Source organism: Dendrobates tinctorius, unplaced genomic scaffold, assembly GCF_039654945.1.
Source record: "Dendrobates tinctorius isolate UK_male_01 unplaced genomic scaffold, ASM3965494v1 ptg000136l, whole genome shotgun sequence".
NCBI classification, from domain to species: Eukaryota; Metazoa; Chordata; class Amphibia; order Anura; family Dendrobatidae; genus Dendrobates; species Dendrobates tinctorius.
In genome coordinates this window covers 5,917,400-5,935,270 of record NW_027361804.1, presented here as the reverse complement: position 1 = coordinate 5,935,270, position 17,871 = coordinate 5,917,400, and the positions used below count along the sequence as shown (strand labels likewise).

Sequence of the window (17,871 nt, the reverse complement as noted above, 5' to 3'; positions counted from 1 at the left end):
TCAGGTTACTACCCTCCTGTACTGGCAGATGTAAGGTTACTACCCTCCTGTACTGGCAGATGTCAGGTTACTACCCTCCTGTACTGGCAGATGTCAGGTTACTGCCCTCCTGTACTGGCGGATGTCAGGTTACTGCCCTCCTATACTGGCGGATGTCAGGTTACTACCCTGCTGTACTGGCGGATGTCAGGTTACTGCCCTCCTGTACTGGCGGATGTCAGGTTACTGCCCTCCTGTACTGGCGGATGTCAGGTTACTGCCCTCCTGTACTGGCGGATGTCAGGTTACTGCCCTCCTGTACTGGCAGATGTCAGGTTACTGCCCTCCTGTACTGGCGGATGTCGGGTTACTGCCCTCCTGTACTGGCAGATGTCAGGTTACTGCCCTCCTGTACTGGCGGATGTCGGGTTACTGCCCTCCTGTACTGGTGGATGTTGGGTTACTGCTCTCCTGTACTGGCGGATGTCGGGTTACTGCCCTCCTGTACTGGCGGATGTCAGGTTACTGCCCTCCTGTACTGGCAGATGTCAGGTTACTGCCCTCCTGTACTGGCGGATGTCAGGTTACTGCCCTCCTGTACTGGCAGATGTCAGGTTACTGCCCTCCTGTACTGGCGGATGTCAGGTTACTGCGCTGCTGTACTGGCAGATGTCGGGTTACTGCCCTCCTGTACTGGCGGATGAAAGGTTACTGCCCTTCTGTATTGGCGGATGTCAGGTTACTACCCTGCTGTACTGGCAGATGTCAGGTTACTACCCTGCTGTACTGGCAGATGTCAGGTTACTACCCTCCTGTACTGGCAGATGTCAGGTTACTGCCCTCCTGTACTGGCAGATGTCAGGTTACTACCCTGCTGTACTGGCAGATGTCAGGTTACTGCCCTCCTGTACTGGCAGATGTCAGGTTACAGCCCTCCTGTACTGGCAGATGTCAGGTTACTGCCCTCCTGTACTGGCGGATGTCAGGTTACTGCGCTGCTGTACTGGCAGATGTCGGGTTACTGCCCTCCTGTATTGGCGGATGTCAGGTTACTACCCTGCTGTACTGGCAGATGTCAGGTTACTGCCCTCCTGTACTGGCAGATGTCAGGTTACTGCCCTCCTGTACTGGCAGATGTCAGGTTACTGCCCTCCTGTACTGGCAGATGTCAGGTTACTGCCCTCCTGTACTGGCGGATGAAAGGTTACTGCCCTTCTGTATTGGCGGATGTCAGGTTACTACCCTCCTGTACTGGCAGATGTCAGGTTACTGCTCTGCTGTACTGGCAGATGTCGGGTTACTGCCCTCCTGTACTGGCGGATGAAAGGTTACTGCACTTCTGTATTGGCGGATGTCAGGTTACTACCCTCCTGTACTGGCAGATGTCAGGTTACTGCGCTGCTGTACTGGCAGATGTCGGGTTACTGCCCTCCTGTACTGGCGGATGTCGGGTTACTGCCCTCCTGTACTGGCGGATGTCGGGTTACTGCCCTCCTGTACTGGCAGATGTCAGGTTACTGCCCTCCTGTACTGGCAGATGTCAGGTTACTACCCTGCTGCACTGGCAGATGTCAGGTTACTACCCTGCTGTACTGGCAGATGTCAGATTACTACCCTGCTGTACTGGCAGATGTCAGGTTACTACCCTGCTGCACTGGCAGATGTCAGGTTACTACCCTGCTGTACTGGCAGATGTCAGGTTACTACCCTGCTGTACTGGCAGATGTCAGGTTACTGCCCTCCTGTACTGGCAGATGTCAGGTTACTACCCTGCTGCACTGGCAGATGTCAGGTTACTACCCTGCTGCACTGGCAGATGTCAGGTTACTACCCTGCTGCACTGGCAGATGTCAGATTACTACCCTGCTGCACTGGCAGATGTCAGATTACTACCCTGCTGTACTGGCAGATGTCAGGTTACTACCCTGCTGCACTGGCAGATGTCAGATTACTACCCTGCTGCACTGGCAGATGTCAGGTTACTACCCTGCTGCACTGGCAGATGTCAGGTTACTACCCTGCTGCACTGGCAGATGTCAGGTTACTACCCTGCTGCACTGGCAGATGTCAGGTTACTACCCTGCTGCACTGGCAGATGTCAGATTACTACCCTGCTGCACTGGCAGATGTCAGGTTACTACCCTGCTGCACTGGCAGATGTCAGGTTACTACCCTGCTGCACTGGCAGATGTCAGATTACTACCCTGCTGCACTGGCAGATGTCAGGTTACTACCCTGCTGCACTGGCAGATGTCAGATTACTACCAGGCTGCTGATAACCTGCAGTGAATACTGCCCTGTCCATGGTGCTGGAGAGCTGATGGGATCTCGGTTCCGTTCTCTGTAAATATCTCTGAATCATTGTGGAAGATAAAGATCTGTAGCTTTCTAATGGATTTATTTGTAATTCCTCTCCATTTTCACTATCTCTGATTGCTTTTGTTAAATAGGAGAATTTATTATTCACATTCAGAGGCCGAAAATCTGCTCCTGCTCTACTGACACAACTGCGGGGTGCGTTACAAGAGAGGAAGGCTTAGTCTGTACACATTACAGCGTTTTAATTCACTGACTGCAAGCAGACATCTTACATGTGGTGAGGAATAGTGTAAATTCTAGTGTGGCAGCGGATGCCCTGGTCGCGGCTGATTCACGGGTGTATATTGACAACCAATATGGCCGTTGTTACTGCCCCACAGGAAAGCCATACTGGTGGTCACCCAAACGTCAGCTTTTACAGGCCGATATTACAGTCCGCATCCTCCTTCGCTTAGCCTTCCCACTATGGTGACATGATTCAGAAATCACCAGACTGGACATATCGACCTGACATATTAGTAATTGATCTGTCATTGTATCCTGTGGCTCAGCAGATGAGGTGTGTCATAAATGGCTCTCATGCACATTTCCCCCCCACGTTACTACTACTGCCCATCAGTCGTGCATCAGTAACCTTGAGCATAATGTGTGCAGGTGGCGGACATTATAAACCTTTACTATTTTCAAAGGTAAAGGTCTTCCTGAATTTATGGCACCCTAGCAACCAATCGGAGGCCACGATTCATTTCTGTAGTACAGTTTACACAATCAAAGCTGCGCCCTGACTGGTTGCTACCTAGCAACCTTTGATACCTGAGGCCTAGAAGACAGTAAAAAGCCTAGAACCAGATAATCTGTGATTTTGATAATACGGACTCGGTCTGTAACATTCGTACTGTCCATATAAAGCCCATGTGACCTATTATGTCATTTATTTTGTTTCACTTTTCTTATATTTCATTGCAGCTACCTGCCAGACATTAACCCTTGGGTATCATACATGACTGTGACTTGTCCTGTATACTGCAATGAAAGTACAAGCGATCAAGCAGTCACACGTTCAGGTCCGTTCAGATGAGTTAAAAATAAAGTTAAAAAAAAAAGTTTTAAAAGTCTTAAAAAAAAAAAAATGGAAACATCCATTTTCTCCATTAAAAAAATAAATTACAAAAATAAAAAATATTCTGCACTGCCGCATCTGTAGATATCCGATCTATCAAGGAAAGAAAATGGCAACGCCTAAACTGCTGTGTTTACTCCTCCAAAAAAAATTATAAAAATATTAAAATGTCATACATGCCACAAAATGGTATCAATAAAAAAAAAAAAAAAAAAAGTACATCTCGGCTCGTAAAAATAAGCCCCCACATAGCTCCACTGTTGGGGGGGAAAAATCAAAAGTGCAGAAGATAAATGAATGCTGGCGCTCGCCTCTCGCGAACATGACGGTGACATCTGTGTGGGAATATTACGGAGGCGCCAATCTTCTAAATAACACAAAAAAAGTTGTTTTTTTTTTTTTTTCAGTGCGTCGTCCCCCGTGTTGATGTCCTCCGCACTTGTACCGGCGGTGAGATTTACATTCTCGTCTGAAATCCCTGAGCACATCTGTGTCGTGAACGAATGACGGATTCATTAGCGGCAAGGGATGAGCGGCCGCCTGAACGTGTCCAAACAGCAGGAGGGTCCTCGCAGGGAGGCTGGTGGCGAGAGCCTGTGACATCCGCGGCGATGAAGCCCCCCCTGTATGACGTGAGACAATGTGGGCCGATGTCTCCCTTTAAGGGACGGTAACGTTACCGTAGCCAGCGCTGCAAGACGAGGGTCTGATATCAGGGTCATAGTCACGCTCATAAAGCACTGGCAGTGGTTTCAGCTATTGTTCCCTGTTATCAGCCACAGCAGCCTGTGCCCAGATGATCAGCGCTGCAGACAAAAATCCCATTCGCTGCCATCAGCCTTGGAGTGGGGTTTTTGTGCGGGCCAGAAGCCATTATCACAGACACATCCCATTAGGTGTCATCATTTACAAGCAAAAAATCTGCGCATCAATATGTTGTGAGAAATTGGATGCAAATCAAAATTTTAATTTCCGCTCCGCGGATTAATATGTGGCCCCCCCCTTTATGATCTGTCAATTTTTCATTGTTTCCCGCCCCATTACTTTTTTATGTTTCTGTCCATAGCGCTGTATTATTTTTGCAGGACAAGCTGTAATTTTGAATCTCTCCCTTCACTTTACCATATAATGTACTGAAAACATAACAAAAAGTCTCCAAGTGCGGCAAAAAGGTGAAAAATCTGCAATTCCATCACTGTTGCTTTAGATTTCATTTATATGGTGTGCAAGAGGCCATAAAAATGACCCACTAAAATGATGATTTTTTTTCAGATCATTAAAACCACAGCAATACTAAACGTCTATGGGTTTTTTTTTATTATTATTTTAGTGGTTAAAATAAATTCTAAACTTTGTAAAAAAAAAAAAAAAATTCTGATGCCATTTTCTGAGACCCATACATTTTTTATTTTTCTGTGAATCCATATTTTTTAAAGGATGAGCTAATGTTTTTATTGACACCATTTTTCGGTGGATACGATGGATATTTTGATTGCTTCCTAAGTGCGGAGACCGAAGAATGGAATTTAGGCATTTTTTTACGCATTTTTTTTTTTTTTTATTCTTTGGCTTTTAACGTATGGTCTCAATATTTTTATATTTTCATAGAACAAACTCTTACGGAAACGACGATACCGACTACAGTTTTTTTGTGCTTTGATTTCACTTGGGGGTGATTTTAAATTTAATTTTTTTATATTTTGTAAAATGTTTTTATTTTGACATTATTTTTTTTCATCCGCTTGCAGGGCTTGACCAGGCGATCGTTTGATCCACCTACAGTCATATGTAAAAGTTTGGGCACCCCTATTAATGTTAACCTTTTTTCTTTATAACAATTTTGGTTTTTGCACCAGCTATTTCAGTTTCATATATCTAATAACTGATGGACTCAGTTATATTTCTGGATTCAAATGAGGTTTATTGTACTAACAGAAAATGTGCAATCTGCATTTAAACAAAATTTGACCGGTGCAAAAGTATGGGCACCCTTATCATTTTCTTGATTTGAACACTCCTAACTACTTTTTACTGACTTCCTGAAGCACTAAATTGGTTTTGTAACCTCATTGAGCTTTGAACTTCATAGCCAGGTGTATCAAATCATGAGAAAAGGTATTTAAGGTGGCCACTTGCAAGTAGTTCTCCTATTTGATTCTCCTATGAAGAGTGGCATCATGGGCTCCTCAAAACAACTCTCAAATGATCTGAAAACAAAGATTATTCAACATAGCTTTTCAGGGGAAGGATACAAAAAGTTGTCTCAGAGATTTAACCTGTCAGTTTCCACTGTGAGGAACATAGTAAGGAAATGGAAGAACACAGGTACAGTTCTTGTTAAGCCCAGAAGTGGCAGGCCAAGAAAAATATCAGAAAGGCAGAGAAGAAGAATGGTGAGAACAGTCAAGGACAATCCACAGACCACCTCCAAAGACCGGCAGCATCATCTTGCTGCAGATGGTGTCACTGTGCATTGGTCAACAATACAGCGCACTTTGCACAAGGAGAAGCTGTATGGGAGAGTGATGCAAAAGAAGCCGTTTCTGCAAGCACGCCACAAACAGAGTCACCTGAGGTATGCAAAAGCACATTGGGACAAGCCAGTTACATTTTGGAAGAAGGTCCTGTGGACTGATGAAACAAAGATTGAGTTGTTTGGTCATACAAAAAGGCGTTATGCATGCGCTGTATTGTTGACCGATGCACAGTGACACCATCTGCAGCAAGATGATGCTGCAGGTCTTTGGAGGTGGTCTGTGGATTGTCCTTGACTGTTCTCACCATTCTTCTTCTCTGCCTTTCTGATATTTTTCTTGGCCTGCCACTTCTGGGCTTAACAAGAACTGTACCTGTGTTCTTCCATTTCCTTACTATGTTCCTCACAGTGGAAACTGACAGGTTAAATCTCTGAGACAACTTTTTGCATCCTTCCCCTGAAAAGCTATGTTGAATAATCTTTGTTTTCAGATCATTTGAGAGTTGTTTTGAGGAGCCCATGATGCCACTCTTCATAGGAGAATCAAATAGGAGAACTACTTGCAAGTGGCCACCTTAAATACCTTTTCTCATGATTTGATACACCTGGCTATGAAGTTCAAAGCTCAATGAGGTTACAAAACCAATTTAGTGCTTCAGGAAGTCAGTAAAAAGTAGTTAGGAGTGTTCAAATCAAGAAAATGATAAGGGTGCCCATACTTTTGCACCGGTCAAATTTTGTTTAAATGCAGATTGCACATTTTCTGTTAGTACAATAAACCTCATTTGAATCCAGAAATATAACTGAGTCCATCAGTTATTAGATATACGAAACTGAAATAGCTGTTGCAAAAACCAAAACTGTTATAAAGAATAAAGGTTAACATTAATAGGGGTGCCCAAACTTTTACATATGACTGTATACTATGTACTGCAGTATATAGTGTAACTGACATTCTCCCTTAAAGCCTAACCTGATTGATAAGAGGACTGAGATGAAGACCATGGGGTCTTGAGCAGGCCCCCCATGGAAACCCATTGGCTTCCCACGATTGTGTTGCAGGGTGGCTGTTGGGAGGCGATGAACAAGCACACCTACAACTAAACCGTTTAAATGCTGCTGTCAGTGATAGACTGTGGAGCTTAAATGGTTAATCAGCAGCAATTGGAGCTAACTGGTTGTTACAGGCAGATCCCGACTCCTCAGCTTTCACCATACACCCTGTATGCAACCTGTGACAAAAGTGTACCTCACTGGTCTTTCACGGGTTAAAGGGAACATGTCACTTCCCAAAAATATGTATTTTTCCCTGGTGTAAATGCCGCTGTTCTCCTGAATCCGGTGATGTTTTCCTTTTGTTCCTGGGCCATTCCGGAGTTATGGCCCTCTCTTCCCTGAATATAAATCTGGTCTTTTTTACCCCAGTAGGTGTGGTCTTCATGGACACACCCACATAGAATTGAGAACCACGCCCACTTAGCTGAAAGAACAAGATTTAAATGCCAGGTAGAAGAGGCCATATTTCAGGATTGGAGAGGCTCAGGAACAAAAGAAAAATGACGCTGGATTCAGGAGAGCAGTGGCCTTTACATGTCTAAAAAAAAGTACACATTTATGACAAATGACAGGTCCCCTTTAAAGTCGATCCTTGATTAGAATATTGGATTTTGCTTTGTTCGCTGATTTGTAGATTGAACGAGCTGCCGCTACAGATGCAGCACGGTCATTGACAGTAGGTTTCCCTACAGATAGGTGTTCCCTGTTGGATAATGAACTATTTGTTGGTTAATCCTGAGCTTCCTTGTTCATGAACCATAGTAGGACAGATTGTACAGAGAGAAATGTTAGGACCTATTTGCCATGGCGATCGCCTCCGCAGCCGAGGTCAGCGACTCCGCTCATTAATTAATTGTGTCCTTGCATGTGTGAGTCCTCCCATCTGTAATTAAAGGAGATCACCCTAATGACCTGTGCTTCTGGAGGATGAACCTCGGATGTTACAGTGAAGGGGCCGATGTGATTCCTGGAGGAGCGTGTGAATCATGAGATTGTGCACCCGTTGTCATGGCAACAAGGCGTGCATCCAATATATTGTATTAGATGGCCGCGTGCACCGCTTGGGGTCACATTGGGGGGAGGTGGCGGTCATATGTATGCGACATCTTGATGGGGGGGGGTCAATAGCTTCATGTGTTAACTCTTCTTATCAAATGAAAAGGTCAAGATGGTTACTGAAGGTTGGAAAGAGACGATCACGTGGCTATCGAATCCGTGCATGATTGGAGTGATGGCGGCAGGATCCGTGTAAATATTCGCTCGGTCGTATATGACACAATGACTAGATGCCAGAAAAGCAGGGCGGTCTCGCATCACTCCCCGGGGTCTGTAGGGACCTGGAGTATCCTCAGATGCACTCCTGATTGTCCCTGCTGTGCAGTATTACCGGGGGTCTAGAAGGTCTCCGTAGGGGGCAGCGCGGGAAGCAGGCGATGACATTTGTAAAGTGCTTAAATGAAGAGACCAGGAAGATGATGAGAGGAGTAATTTATTCATTAGGATCAGCGCCACATAAAGTGGTTTAATTATAGAGCGGCTGAGAAGATGGAGACGACAACTGGGCCGCGTGTCATCCCAGGGAGAGCGCCACCATACATTATACACAGGCGCGTCCCACCAAATGAGAATATCATCAAAAAGGGAATTTAGTTCAGTTCTTCAATGCAAAAAGTGAAACCCAGATAATATAATATAGAGTCATTACACACAGAGTGATCTATGTCACGGGTTTAGTTCTGTTAATGTTGATGATTATGGCTTACAGCCAATGAGAACCCAAAAGTCATTATTCTTGTACATAGGAGCAGTATTATAGTAGTTATATTCTTGTACATAGGAGCAGTATTATAGTAGTTATATTCTTGTACATAGGAGCAGTATTATAGTAGTTATATTCTTGTACATAGGGGCAGTATTATAGTAGTTATATTCTTGTACATAGGGGGCAGTATTATAGTAGTTATATTCTTGTATATAGGAGCAGTATTATAGTAGTTATATTCTTGTATATAGGAGCAGTATTATAGTAGTTATATTCTTGTACATAGGGGGCAGTATTATAGTAGTTATATTCTTGTATATAGGAGCAGTATTATAGTAGTTATATTCTTGTACATAGGGGCAGTATTATAGTAGTTATATTCTTGTACAAAGGAGCAGTATTATAGTAGTTATATTCTTGTATATAGGAGCAGTATTATAGTAGTTATATTCTTGTACATAGGGGACAGTATTATAGTAGTTATATTCTTGTACATAGGAGCAGTATTATAGTAGTTATATTCTTGTATATAGGAGCAGTATTATAGTAGTTATATTCTTGTACATAGGGGACAGTATTATAGTAGTTATATTCTTGTACATAGGAGCAGTATTATAGTAGTTATATTCTTGTACATAGGAGCAGTATTATAGTAGTTATATTCTTGTACAAAGGAGCAGTATTATAGTAGTTATATTCTTGTACATAGGGGGGCAGTATTATAGTAGTTATATTCTTGTACATAGGGAGCAGTATTATAGTAGTTATATTCTTGTACATGGGGGCAGTATTATAGTAGTTATATTCTTGTACATAGGGACAGTATTATAGTAGTTACATTCTTGTACATAGGGGCAGTATTATAGTAGTTATATTCTTGTGCATAGGGGCAGTATTATAGTAGTTATATTCTTGTACATAGGGAGCAGTATTATAGTAGTTATATTCTTGTACATAGGGGCAATATTATAGTAGTTATATTCTTGTACATAGGGGCAGTATTATAGTAGTTATATTCTTGTACATAGGGGCAGTATTATAGTAGTTATATTCTTGTACATAGGGGCAGTATTATAGTAGTTATATTCTTGTATATAGGGGCAGTATTATAGTGGTTATAGTGTTGTACATAGGGGGCAGTATTATAGTAGTTATATTCTTGTACATAGGAGCAGTATTATAGTAGTTATATTCTTGTACATAGGGGCAGTATTATAGTAGTTATATTCTTGTACATAGGGGCAGTATTATAGCAGTTATAGTCTTGTACATAGGGGACAGTATTATAGTAGTTATATTCTTGTACATAGGAGCAGTATTATAATAGTTATATTCTTGTACATAGGGGCAGTATTATTGTAGTTATATTCTTGCACATAGGGGGCAGTATTATAGTAGTTATATTCTTGTACATAGGGAGCAGTATTATAGTAGTTATATTCTTGTACATAGGAGCAGTATTATAGTAGTTATATTCTTGTACAAAGGAGCAGTATTATAGTAGTTATATTCTTGTACATAGGGGGGCAGTATTATAGTAGTTATATTCTTGTACATAGGGAGCAGTATTATAGTAGTTATATTCTTGTACATAGGGACAGTATTATAGTAGTTACATTCTTGTACATAGGGGCAGTATTATAGTAGTTATATTCTGGTGCATAGGGGCAGTATTATAGTAGTTATATTCTTGTACATAGGGGCAGTATTATAGTAGTTATATTCTTGTACATAGGGGCAGTATTATAGTAGTTATATTCTTGTACATAGGGGCAGTATTATAGTAGTTATATTCTTGTACATAGGGGCAGTATTATAGTAGTTATATTCTTGTACATAGGAGCAGTATTATAGTAGTTATATTCTTGTACATAGGGAGCAGTATTATAGTAGTTATATTCTTGTACATGGGGTGCAGTATTATAGTAGTTATATTCTTGCACATAGGGGGCAGTATTATAGTATTTATATTCTTGCACATAGGGGGCAGTATTATAGTTGTTATATTCTTGTACATAGGAGCAGTATTATAGTATTTATATTCTTGTACATAGGAGCAGTATTATAGTAGTTATATTCTTGTACATAGGGGCAGTATTATAGCGGTTATAGTGTTGTACATAGGGGGCAGTATTATAGTGGTTATAGTGTTGTACATAGGGGGCAGTATTATAGTAGTTATATTCTTGTACATAGGAGCAGTATTATAGTAGTTATATTCTTGTACATAGGGAGCAGTATTATAGTAGTTATATTCTTGTACATAGGGGCAGTATTATAGCAGTTATAGTCTTGTACATAGGGGACAGTATTATAGTAGTTATAGTCTTGTACATAGGAGCAGTATTATAATAGTTATATTCCTGTACATAGGGGCAGTATTATAGTAGTTATATTCTTGCACATAGGGGGCAGTATTATAGTAGTTATATTCTTGTACATAGGGGCAGTATTATAGTAGTTATATTCTTGCACATAGGGGGCAGTATTATAGTAGTTATATTCTTGTACATAGGGGGCAGTATTATAGTAGTTATATTCTTGTACATGGGGGCAGTATTATAGTAGTTATATTCTTGTACATAGGGGGCAGTATTATAGTAGTTATATTCTTGTACATAGGAGCAGTATTATAGTAGTTATATTCTTGTACATAGGGGCAGTATTATAGTAGTTATATTCTTGTACATAGGGGGCAGTATTATAGTAGTTATATTCTTGCACATAGGGGGCAGTATTATAGTAGTTATATTCTTGCACATAGGGGGCAGTATTATAGTAGTTATATTCTTGCACATAGGGGGCAGTATTATAGTAGTTATATTCTTGTACATACGGGGCAGTATTATAGTAGTTATATTCTTCCACATAGGAGCAGTATTATAGTAGTTATAGTCTTGTACATAGGGGCAGTATTATAGTAGTTATATTCTTGTACATAGGGGCAGTATTATAGTAGTTATATTCCTGTACATAGGGGCAGTATTATAGTAGTTATATTCTTGTACATAGGGAGCAGTATTATAGTAGTTATATTCTTGTACATAGTGAGCAGTATTATAGTAGTTATATCCTTGTACATAGGGAGCAGTATTATAGTAGTTATATTCTTGTACATAGGGGCAGTATTATAGTAGTTATATTCTTGCACATAGGAGCAGTATTATAGTAGTTATATTCTTGTACATAGGGGGTAGTATTATAGTAGTTATATTCTTGTACATAGGGGCAGTATTATAGTAGTTATATTCTTGTACATAGGGGGTAGTATTATAGTAGTTATATTCTTGTATATAGGGGCAGTATTATAGTAGTTATATTCTAGTACATAGGAGCAGTATTATAGTAGTTATATTCTTGTACATAGGGACAGTATTATAGTAGTTATATTCTTGTATATAGGGGCAGTATTATAGTAGTTATATTCTTGTACATAGGAGAAGTATTATAGTAGTTATATATTGTATATAGGGGCAGTATTATAGTAATGTTCTTGTATTATTTTTGACATGTAAGTCAGTACTGGTTTTGGATTCGCCCTTTTTTCTCTGTGTGGAGTTACATGGAGATGATGAGTGTTGTGTTCTTCCCCCGTGTAGATAATTTTATGAGGATCAGTACATTTTCAATAAGCAGAAGACATGACAGAATAGATGTATAAACCAATAAATCAGAGTCAGAGGCGGCACATCGGAGGGTGGGAGATTTCTAATCCACTCTTCTCTCCAATCTATCAGGATCCAGGCGGCTGCAGCTTTTATATTACAACAAATCTGTTTATTCTGCTGCTTTCAGGGAATAGCCGCCCGCTCGATTTCAGGTTTTCATCCTCATCTCATTTGTGTCCTCAGTTTTACAATTGGAACACGCAGAGAAAAAGTATTCTATTATTTGACTGCACACAGCGGCACAGAGTATTTGAGGAAAGGGTAGTAGTAAGAGTTTGGGATGATGTTAGTGATTCCAGGGCTTTATTTCATACATGGTAGAGGAAGAAAGTGGCGGTTGCAGGGCTCCCCAGCAGCACAGAGTATTACAGCACAGGCCTCCGGCGGGATTATGCTCTTGAGAGCTGATATAACAGTATTATACGTTCTTTTTCTTTCCAGGAATGAGACGGTTTTGCACCAGTTTTGCTGCCCGGTCGCGGATGCGGAGCAGAAGCAATCTCCACCCAGGTAAGACCCCCGTGATTACACACCAATATGGGCGCAGGGTCGCCATGGCAGCCTGATGCGCCACACACCGTAACACATAGCTGCTCGGTCTGACTACTCACAGGTTTGTTTGTAGTCTGTAACCATGGAAACGTATCATTCTGCATCGATGCTGTAAAACTCAAAACAGTAAGAGATTTTTTTTTTTATCAAGGCATTTTTGCAGACAAGTTTGTGTATTTTGGGAATTCAAGGAAAAGGTCGCAAAAGTATTTTAACACTTCAGTGAGAGAGGAAATTATTGCACTGATCTATGATAATTAGTAAAAATGCGACTCGTACGTCTATAAATATTTTGAGGTCTCTGGTTGTTGAAAAAATCACAACCCTTCTCCCCTGAAATACTCTGCGCTGCTCCTTACTTTTCCAGTACGCAGCTTTCACCCTATATCTTTCCAAAACTTCAGCACATCCATCTCCTTAAATACTCTGCATTGCAGGTAACCCGTCTCCTTTCATTCTGTACCTGCCAGCCTTTCTGCACACAAGCTGCTAATACTCTATGCTGCTGGCAACCCTTTTTCCTTCACTGTGTGACTCTTAGGTGTCAGTATGGCTATATACTTAAATACTCTGTGCTGCTGGAAACCCTTTATGAGGGCCACCCAGCGGGCGTCGGGAGGGCCACCCAGTGGGCATTGGGAGGGCCACCCAGCGGGCGTCGGGAGGGCCACCCAGCGGGCGTCGGGAGGGCCACCCAGCGGGCATTGGGAGGGCCACCCAGCGGGCGTCGGGAGGGCCACCCAGCGGGCGTCGGGAGGGCCACCCTGCGGGCCGTCGGGTGGGCCACACAGCGGGCGTAAGGGGGCACAGCGGACGTCGGAAGGGCCACCTAGAGGGCTGTCGAGAGGGCCGTCGGGAGGGTCACCATGGGTGCTGTAACCCGTCTCCTTTCATTCTGTACCTGCCAGCCTTTCTGCACACAAGCTGCTAATACTCTATGCTGCTGGCAACCCTTTTTCCTTCACTGTGTGACTCTTAGGTGTCAGTATGGCTATATATTTAAATACTCTGTGCTGCTGGAAACCCTTTATGAGGGCCACCCAGCGGGCGTCGGGAGGGCCACCCAGCGGGCATTGGGAGGGCCACCCAGCGGGCATTGGGAGGGCCACCCAGAGGGCATTGGGAGGGCCACCCAGCGGGCGTCGGGAGGGCCACCCAGCGGGCGTCGGGAGGGCCACCCAGCGGGCGTCGGGAGGGCCACCCAGCGGGCGTCGGGAGGGCCACCCAGCGGGCGTCGGGAGGGCCACCCTGCGGGCCGTCGGGTGGGCCACACAGCGGGCGTCAGGAGGCACAGCGGACGTCGGAAGGGCCACATAGAGGGCTGTCGAGAGGGCCGTCGGGAGGGTCACCATGGGTGCTGTAATCTTGCGGTGGACTCCACAGAAGGGGGTGGTCTGTCTCCCGTCTTTCCAGTGGGTGCGGGGTATATCTGCCTTTTCTGCCTCCTGGTGCGTGTGTGGGCAGGACGGGGTTACTCTCTTGGTTTTTGCTCTGTTTCCTTTGCATAAAATTAATGCTGATTTTCCTCCTGTAATTAACCTGGAAAAAGCTGCGGAAGCAGCAAATATTCTCCGGAGAGTCCTACAGCAACACCTGGCGGGATCGGAGAGCTGTGCCAACAGAAGAGACTGCTTCGAATGTGTGAAGGGGAGAAGAGACTGCTCCGAATATGTGCCAGGAGGGAAGAGACTGTTCCGAATATGTGCCGGGGAGAATATACTGCTCTGAATATGTGCTAGGAGGGAGGAGACTGCTCGGAATATGTGCCAGAGGGGAAGAGACTGCTCGGAATATGTGCCGGGGAGAAGAGACTGCTCCGAATATGTGCCGGGGAGAAGAGACTGCTCCGAATATGTACCAGGTCGAAGAGACTGCTCCGAATATGTGCCGTGGAGAAAAGACTGTTCCGAATATGTGCCAGAAGGGAAGAGTCTTCTCCGAATATGTGCCACTGGGGAAGAGACTGCTCCGAATATGTGCCGGAGAGAAGAGACTGCTCTGAATATGTGCTGGGGAGAAGAGACTGCTCCCTATATGTGCCAGGTAGAAGAAAATGCTCCAAATATGTGCCACTGGGGAAGAGACTGCTCTGAATATGTGCTGGGGAGAAGAGACTGCTCCCTATATGTGCCAGGTAGAAGAAAATGCTCTGAATATGTGCCAGAAGGGAAGAGACTGTTCCGAATATGTGCCACTGGGGAAGAGACTGTTCCGAATATCTGTTAGAGGGGGTTGAGACAGCGCAGGTAGAGCTGCTGCGTGTGTCAGAATCACTGAGAAGACGCGACATCCACAGACTCCCGGACCCATACACTGCAGCTACCTGACTTCGGTAGTACTACAACTCTCAGCGTGCACTGCTCCTTCCACCTTGTAAGACTGTGTGCACACGTTGCGTTTTAAGGGTTTCCGCAGCGTTTTTGCCGCAGTTACTGTGCCCATGCTGTGTATTTTTCCGCAGCGGAATCGCATTGCGGTAATATACGCAGCATGTTCATTACTTTTGCGGAATCGTGGCGATTCCACCGCCATAGACTTGCATTAGAACGCTTGAAATCCGCAAATATGAAAAATGTTTGTGGACTTCAAGCTCATTTGCTGCGGTTTTGTGAAACAAAACCGCAGCAAATAGGAAGTGACATCATGGGAGGCGTTCCATGGTGTGGGTGGGCTATGTGTGTGTGCAGGGGTCTTGCGGGGCTGTACGGGGTCTTGCAGGGGTCTGCCGGGGCTGTGCAGGGGTCATCGGGCTGTGGGGGGGTCTTGCGGGGCTTTGGGGGGTCTGGCGGGGTGTCCGGTGGTCTGTGGGGCTGTGCGTGTGTGTTTATGCAGGCATCGTCCAATGACAGTGATTGACACATTAGCCAATGATGGGACAGTAGTAGTCCCATCATCCGGCTAACTTGTTGAATGTAAAAAAAAAACCACATACACACATATAGTTCATACTTACCATATAATGCTAATCCCCGAAGCCCTCGCTCGCCTGAAAAACAATTAAAATAATAAACAAACACTATACTGCCTGTCCGACGTAATTCAATTAATATGATTGTCCCAGGACGATCTCCCGTGGAGAGCTGTCACATCAGCTGATATGACCGCTCTCCAGGGGCTCCAGTGATACAATGCGGAGGATTATTTCCATCATTGTATCATTCTGCCGCCGACAGGTCACCAGAGTTCACCTGTCACTTTGCGGCACTACAGCGTGGGAATTTTCTCACGCTATAGTGCCGTAACGTGAGAGGCTTATCTCCAATGACACACTGCCGGAGGGTTATCTCCGGTCAGTGTGTCATCGGAGGCCTATAGAGCGGTCACATCTGCGGGAGATCATCCTGGGACAATCGTTATTAATGGGATTACGTCGGACAGGGAGTATATTGGTTTGTTTATTTATTTTTTGCTGGTGATCGATGGCTTCGAATGGATGCAGGCGTGTAATAAAAATTATGAAAAAATGTGTTGTGTTTCATTTCATTAAAATACTTTATCCTTATGTGTGTGTTTTTTTTAACCCTTTATTAGATTAATAATGGAGAAGCGTTTTTATTGACGCCTCTCCATTATTAACCAGGCTTAATGTCACCTTACAATAGCAAGGTGACATTAACCCCTTGATACCCCATGAATATCAGCTTGCAGCTGTCTGCGTAGCCTTTCTGGCTATAAAATATATGGGGACCCAACGTCATTTTTTTCTTGGAGGGGGTGGTCTCCCTATTTTAATAGCCAGTAAAGGCTATACAGACAGCTGCGGGCTGATATTCATAGCCCGGGAAGATCCATGGGTATTAACCCCTTCCCAGGCTACAAATATTGGCCCCCGGCCGTCGGCTTTCCCCCTCTGGCCCACGCCATTTTTTTTCCCTTTTTTTTTTTAATTAAACATATTGTTCATTAATAAACATCGGCCTTGCTATTATTTATCTTTCCATCCCATATCTATCTATAGATAGAAGGAATGAGAGAGACAGCTAGATAGATATGGGATAGATAGATCTATAGATAATATCCATCAATCTATGTATAGATAGAAAGATATATCTATCTGTCTGTCTGTGGGTTGGACAAATGTAAAAGAGGAGCTTGGACAGAAATGACATCACAATTTTTTTTTTTTTTGGTAAATAACATATCTTTATTTAGCTTACAAAAATGCAGACAATCCAAGAGGTGTTGTACTGGGAGGTGACCTCATGGGAGCTTTTTTTTTTATCTTTTGACCCAACTTTATTTGTGCTCATAAACGCTTAGAAAAAACGCATCAAAATCCGCATGCGTTTTTCTGGGTAAGGGGGTGCGGATTTGCTGAAGAAAAATCTGCTTCAATTCTGCAACGTGGCCACACAGCCTAACTCTTTGCTTCCCCCGTCTTTCTTTTCCCCTCCTCCGGTCCTGTCTCTGCCTCCTCTGTGGCCTCTCCTGAAATGCTCTGCACTGCTGCCCCACTGGAAGTCTGGAGGACACAGTGACATTGGAAAGACAATCAGCACAAAACAACAATCTAAACATATCTGCCATTAGCTGCCGACACATCGGCTCTCATCACCCCGCGCCGGCACCGTCCTAATCATCCCTGAATTCATATACATATTTAGTGCAGCGGCACCGGAGGGCGGACTCATCATCTACCGCCATGTCACATCCAATATCCCCACCGAAATCCGCACAGCACAGTCCGCGCTCCATCTTACATCTCCTCATCTCCGCTGCATTACATTCATATCCAGAAAACACTGAACATCTTTAGTGATAAAAAAAACATCTCTGTGTCCTCGAATATGATTATATATACATATTACACAGGCGTACTTATATCCAACCGCTATCCCATCATCACATGTAACATGTCCTTCATCTATAATACTATCTCATCCACAGGGGGCAGTATTATAGTAGTTATATTCTTGTATATAGGAGCAGTATTATAGTA

At 43.6% G+C, this 17,871-nt stretch overlaps 1 protein-coding gene across 8 annotated transcripts in view; it reads left to right on the top strand.

Annotated features, from left to right (window-relative positions):
* Window positions 1-17,871, top strand: part of IQSEC3 (IQ motif and Sec7 domain ArfGEF 3) — a 93,248-nt gene that overhangs the window by 24,621 nt on the left and 50,756 nt on the right. For all 8 annotated transcript variants that reach the window (XM_073544205.1, XM_073544197.1, XM_073544198.1 and 5 more), the window contains exon 2: window positions 12,822-12,890. Coding sequence is in view for 7 of the 8 variants with exons in the window: in XM_073544197.1 (XP_073400298.1) it covers window positions 12,822-12,890 (69 nt within the window). In the remaining variant the exon portion in view is untranslated. The remainder of the gene's footprint in view (window positions 1-12,821; window positions 12,891-17,871) is intronic.